Source organism: Sinocyclocheilus grahami, unplaced genomic scaffold (assembly GCF_001515645.1).
Source record: "Sinocyclocheilus grahami isolate Dianchi unplaced genomic scaffold, SAMN03320097.WGS_v1.1 scaffold562.1, whole genome shotgun sequence".
Taxonomy (NCBI): Eukaryota; Metazoa; Chordata; class Actinopteri; order Cypriniformes; family Cyprinidae; genus Sinocyclocheilus; species Sinocyclocheilus grahami.
Window position 1 is genome coordinate 232209 of NW_015505741.1, and position 6513 is coordinate 238721.

At 36.5% G+C, this 6513-nt stretch overlaps 1 protein-coding gene across 1 annotated transcript in view; it reads left to right on the plus strand.

Moving 5' to 3' along the window:
• Positions 1-6513, plus strand: part of idh2 (isocitrate dehydrogenase (NADP(+)) 2) — an 18422-nt gene that overhangs the window by 6534 nt on the left and 5375 nt on the right. Inside the window, exons 2-3 of the mRNA XM_016239322.1 lie at positions 4320-4411; positions 5184-5349. Coding sequence (XP_016094808.1) covers positions 4320-4411; positions 5184-5349 — 258 coding nt within the window. The remainder of the gene's footprint in view (positions 1-4319; positions 4412-5183; positions 5350-6513) is intronic.

Sequence of the window (6513 nt, forward strand, 5' to 3'; positions counted from 1 at the left end):
GTGCTAATCATATACTCAGCCTCCAACTCACACACTGGCGAGTAAAATCTCAGAATTGATCAGCCATTGGCTAATATTAGACATCATTTAGTCGCCCAGAGTGAAGATTTAGTCGCCCAGAGTGATTTACTCACAATGTAGAGGGTTGACAATCTATGAGCACGAAGCGCTTACAATGTGCGCACATTAAAGCGCTTCGTGTTAAAAACTGCAAAGCACAAAGTGAAGAGAAATTGATGCGTAGTGTATTATATCCGTGCAACAGTTATTGAGCCTTTCTTTTAACCGTTTTAAATTTCAGTTACTGTGCACGTTAAAAACTATTTATAGTCTTTTCTACGCCCATGTTTTGTTCTCACAGACATCTGGTAGCGAGTAACAAAACATTAAACTCCGGCAAGAAGACAAAGTCCTTTTTTGCAAAATCATAGACATGTATTTACAAATCAAGTATAATGGGAACACAGAATGATCTTGGAGAGAGCTTTACCGAGCTGACTGCTGTAACCGAACGCGAGCAGGGTTTAAAGGCTGAAGGAATGACTGACAGCCACAGCGGAGAAAGTTTGTGTGAACTTTAATGTAAGGACTTAAATATTCATATGTAGCTCACATTAAGCTATCGTATGGCTTCAGAAGTAACACAGAATAATTCGCACAATCGAAAAAAAAAAGAAAAAAAATCTCGGATTTGGATCGGTTCTCTGCCCGATACCCGATCTGAGAAAAATGGCACTATCGGAGCCGATACCCGATATGAATATCGGATCGGCGCATCCCTACCTTTTTTGTAAAGATCATTTATACAAATATGGAGATAAATATAACTGTTAATAAGTTCAGAAATGAGTTGCAAGTAGATGTTATTGAATGGCAAATAAGTCAGAAGTAGGCTAATTCATGAGAGTTTGATTAAAAAAAACTTTGGAATTCAAGTCAGTGTTGTTTTATTGTCATTTAAATCTTACATGTTAGATACAGAAATGAAATACTGTGACTTTAAGAGCCATGGTGCAGAACATGTAACAAGATATTACATACTTTTTTGAATTGAACACTTACACTACCGCTAAAATGTTTGGGGTCTCTTTGTATGTTTATTTATTTATTTATTTGGCAAGGATGCATTAAAAATGATCAAAAGTGAGAGTAAAGACATTTATAATGTTATGAAATCCTTCTGTTTCAAATACATGCTGTTCTTTTGAACTTTCTATGTATCAAAAACTCCTGAAAGAAGGTTTCGCATATCCACAAAATATAAAGCAGCACAACTGCTTTAAACATTGATAAAAGTTTCTTGAGCACCAAATCAAGATATTAGAATGATTTCTGAAGGATCATGTAACATGAAGACTGGAGTAATGGCTGCTGAAAATTCAGTGTTGCTACCACAGGAATGAATTACATTTTAAAATATGTTAAAAAATAAGTTATTTTAAATAGCAATAGCATTTAACGATTTTAGTATCTTTACTGTATGCTTGATCACAAATTATTTTAATTTAGGTTAAGAATTATTGCCCTAAAAGTAAATGGTTCTTTAGAAGCTACTGTTTGTATTTAAACCTATTTATAAAAGGTTCCTAAAATGGGTAATGTGGCACCAGCTGGATTCTAGTGCAATGGCAGAGTATCATCCATTGTACAGTAGTGTAGGAGTGGCAGTGTGCTATTTTATGCTCAATACATGTGAAGCATGTTATTTTATCTCATTCAATTTCTAGTAAGTATAACTCAAGGCCACTGGATTGTAGATCACATGATCTTGTTCAGCATTCTTTGCAGATTCTATTTCCCATTGGATGACATTTAGCAGAAATTCAGAGGAAACGTGAATATCTGCAGTCCATCATGGCATGTTGGTTCATGCCGCAGCTCAGCATAAATGTATTGTATAGGGGAGGATTCATTTGCTGTGCAGATGGCTGCAGTGATGTTAGAAATGGGGCATTGAAGCATGCTTACATAATCCTGCCCATATACTCCTCCTCCCCCTTTAGCACGCTGTCCCAGCACTTCTGATTAGTGAGAGGATTCTTTTCCCCAGGATTCCCTGTTTGTCATTTCTGTTTACGAACCCAGTCAGGTTTCAATTAAAAGGCCTTAGCCATAATGCACTTTTGGTTGACACAGCTGTGATAAGCAGTAACTCTATCTGAAAGTTGGTTTATCTGGCCCTTTTGTAGCTTAGTGGTGGTATTTTGGTGGATGATAATTGGGTTTGCTGAAATTAAATATTTTATAGAAAGCTTTTATATAAGTCCGTTGCATAAAACGTTAAATATTTGATATCTTTTTTTCTGTGTGACTTTATATGTCATGCTGCAATTGAACTTGATTGAAATGTTCAAAGCGTCTGAACTTTGACTTGATGGACGTGGCCTATGGCTGCTAAAATAGATTGAAGATGTAGTTTATAGAGCGTTACATCAGTGAAGTATGGTAAATGTGTTACCTACAGTGCTTATAAAGGTGATTATGCCATGCTTTATTGACAGCATTTTGTCTTTTATGAACTCTTTCACTGTTTTTGACAGCATTGCCGACTCTTTAGATGGAGCGGCTCTCTAGCAGGAGCAGGAACTTGGCAAGTGTAACAAAGTCACTTGATTCCCTCCATGGCTCCCCCTCCTTCCTCTACTTTGTCCCCAGTGAGAGAAGAGGAGAGTGAGATGACCTCTACTTACTTGCTTTAGTAGAAAGCAGTGGCAATAAAAAGGTGTTTAAAACACTAAAGGTAGACATTTAATTCATGAAATTGCTGCAAGTTGGTTCTTTTAGCAGCAAGCAGGAGTGGGCGGTATGAGTCATTTTATATCTTTATCATTTCTTCATGCTTTGGAAACGCCCTAGGTAAAGTGGTGTTTTGGACAATAACAGCATAAATCCTTATCATTTTGTGATGACTTTGCATTGATAATGGGCAACACAACCTCTAATAAAACCAAAAAACTACTGAATTCAGGACAGAGAAAAATATTAACTTAGAACTATTTGTAAAGCATCTCTAATTGGTGTTCTAATTGCTCTGTTATCTATTAACCTTAATTGGCAATCAGCCAGTAAAGCTATAAAAGTGTGCTGACCCAGTAATCTTTCAAAATGAAACCTGGGCCAGTTTAATCCTGTAATCAGGCATTACAGCTGCCAAAGGCAGATGTTTAGATTGCCATTCTTCAATGATAATTGCAAGTTACTTCATAGATTTATGCCAAGAAATGATAAGGGTTTGTGCTCATATTGTCCAAAACCCAAAACTTTGCCTAGGGTGTTTTTGAAGTTTCTAAGAGCACTACATATGTGAAATAACCATGTGCTAATGCCTTTTTTTAGTATGCTTGTAATTTGAGTTGAGATGGTGTATACTGTTCTACTGTCAAGCCCTAACAGGAAGTAACAAAACCACAGTGCAAACTGTGCTGCAAATACTAAATATCAAGATATTAATAAGATGGTCAATGGACCGATTTTTCATGCATATTTTCATGTTTACACTACTGTTCACTACAAAAGTTTTTGAAAGAAGTCTCTTATGTTCACAGAGTCTGTATTTATTTGATACAAACAAACAAATAAACAAAAAAAACAGTTAAACCGTAATTTTGTGAAATATTCCAAAATTAGTTTTACTATTTTAATATAGTATAAGTAATGTAATCAGTGTCACATGACCCTTCAGAAATCATTCTAATATGCTGATTTGGTGCTCAAGAAATGTTTCTTTTACTGTTACTGTTGTGATGTTTACTATTTTGTGGAAATGGTGATCCATTTTTCAGAATTCTATGAAGAATAGAAAGTTCAAAAGAACAGCATTTATTTAAAAAAAATAATAATAAATCAACTTTTGTCACATTTGATCTATTTAATGCAACCTTGCTGAATAAGTGTTCGAAATTATACTGACCTCAAACCTTTGAACAGTAGTGATGATGTGGTCAGATAATAATCTTAAGAATAGCCTTGTATTACAAAATTGGTTTAGATTATAGAGAGCAATGTAACATACAATTAGTTTACACACAAGCTCTTCCCTCTGGAATACTGATATTTAGCAGCATAAAAGTTGTCAGTGTCAGCATAAAATACAATTTTTATTGGTAGTGACTGTTGTTTTTAGACATGACTGTTTTTGTGCAACCAGAGCTCAGAATGCTCAGTAGTGAATGGGGCTTTATATGTCTTTATTATCCTCCTCTTTGAGGAACCACTAATTTCTGGTTGTCTCACGAGTGGGAAGAAACAATCCCTTATTCAGGCCTGAAAAAAAAAAAAAAAACGGGCTGATCGAAAGATTTTTTATTTTTTTCTGACAGATGCCGATAAACGTATTAAGGTGGCAAAGCCAGTGGTGGAGATGGACGGAGATGAGATGACCAGGATCATCTGGGAGTTCATCAAAGAAAAGGTGCTTAAACGCCAAGCTTGTGAGAGAATGAGGGGGAGGGAAGCAGTGTCTGTCTAGTCTATTTTTAAAATGGTGACACACACACACACACACTCACCGAGAGGAACAGAATGCGGGAGGGAAAGATGGAGAGGGCAAAGGAAAGAGAGAAACAGGAGAGTGAGAAGCCTAGACAGGCACAGACCGAACGAAAATTGGGTTAGACAAAAGGAGATGGAAATTGGAAGGGGAATGTGACCGCGTCTCTTGGGAGAATTAATCAGACGAGGAGAGAGTGGTGGAGTGATTGGCGTGTTTTAAAAAAACAGTGTGATAGTCTTACTGGAAGAGTGTTTACACGTGAAGATTACGGCCGCATCACGCAGGGGCAGGGCCAGTGTTGAGGTCATTCTCACTGACTGGCCGTCTGCCTCCTGCGAGAGACGGCAGATGGTGGTGGTGACGTTCCACAAGCTGAAATTATTCTGCCAATTCTGCGGAGAATCAGAATGGGCTCATTATTTATAGCCAGAAAAACAATGCCATTAATCCAGAGATTATTATAACTATGGTGTTTAGGCTCAATCAGAATTTAAATGATCACTCGTGGCATAATTTATAGGGGGAGTGTGAAATGTTTGCGTCATCAAACTTAAGATGTGGTAGAAGCAAGTATTTTTGAAAAATTACATCACTCTTTTAGGATAAAATAAAATGACCAAATGACTTGCTTTAATGTGTTTTTTTTTTTTTTGAATGAAGTTTACTTTTAACACCAAATTGTTGTGTGCAGCTCATTCTGACCAATGTGGATGTGGAGCTGAAGTACTTTGACCTGGGTCTTCCTTACCGTGACCAGACTGATGACCAAGTCACAATTGACTCTGCTTTAGCTACCCAGAAATACAATGTTTCTGTGAAATGCGCCACCATTACACCTGACGAAGCTAGGGTCGAAGGTATGGCACACCTCAGCAGCGCTTTCACTTGATATTTGCTCTAATGATACATCGATGTATTGGTCATGTTGTACAATTTGCACATTTTAACATTATCAACATCAGCTGATAACTGATCTAGTTTTTATCCGTTTTTCTTCCAGTACATTTACAGACCCGCCAACCTGTACGTATTTTGACCTTAAAGTACACTGGTACGATTTGTCACTCTAAACTACGCAAACACCTGGTGACCTGTCCACGCGCAGTAAACAAGCAACAGAAAAAGATCAGAGCGGTTTCCATGTGTTTTTTTTTTTTTTTTTTTTAAATTTCCTTTACATTTCCCGTATTCATCAGTGAGCTGAGATAAGGAAACACGTGTATGGTATTTCCTGGAGTCCTGAGCTCTATTTCATCGGTGATTGTTATGTGGACTTGCTGCGCAGGGGCACCCTCTAGTATCCAGTATGAATGAAACCGACATTACATCCGTTCATAGCACTAAATAATGGCCAATCTATAAAAATAATACTTCTCTCAAAATAAATTTAAGGTAGACATGTCATAATCCATGTTTTTCTACAGTGTACAACAATGTACTGGAATTTGTTTTTTTTTTAAATAGCATTTAAAATCGCTAAAAAGAACTCTGTTGTGCCAAACCATCAGAACCCAAACTGAAAACTGTGTTTAAAAAACTGAAGTATTTATTGAACCTTGGGCTAACTGTGTTGTTGCATTCCTACTGTTTACTCTAAAATACTGTATAACAGGAATATCACAAACTGAGTGCAGACTGAGTACTAACCTATGAAAAATATTTAACATGAAGTCTAGCATTTTGCAATTACGATTTTGACAATAGCCATCAAGGAGCTTCAAGTAATGTAGGAATAGGCTATATGACCACCCCCCAATGGTTGGCAGGTCTGCATTTATTTTTGTTTTAAAAATTGTGACTTGGGCAAATGTAAAAATAAATGTTCATTTAAATTTGACTTTTGAATTGGTAGCATCAGATTTTATCATCTTGCTCTCCAGCCATTTAAAAATCCATAATGGTCAACTACTAAATTGCACAAATCATTTTGCTACAGAAGCCATGTGTTGGAACTGTTTCCATTCATATTTTTACAAACATATATATATATATATATATATATATATATACAGTGGGTACGG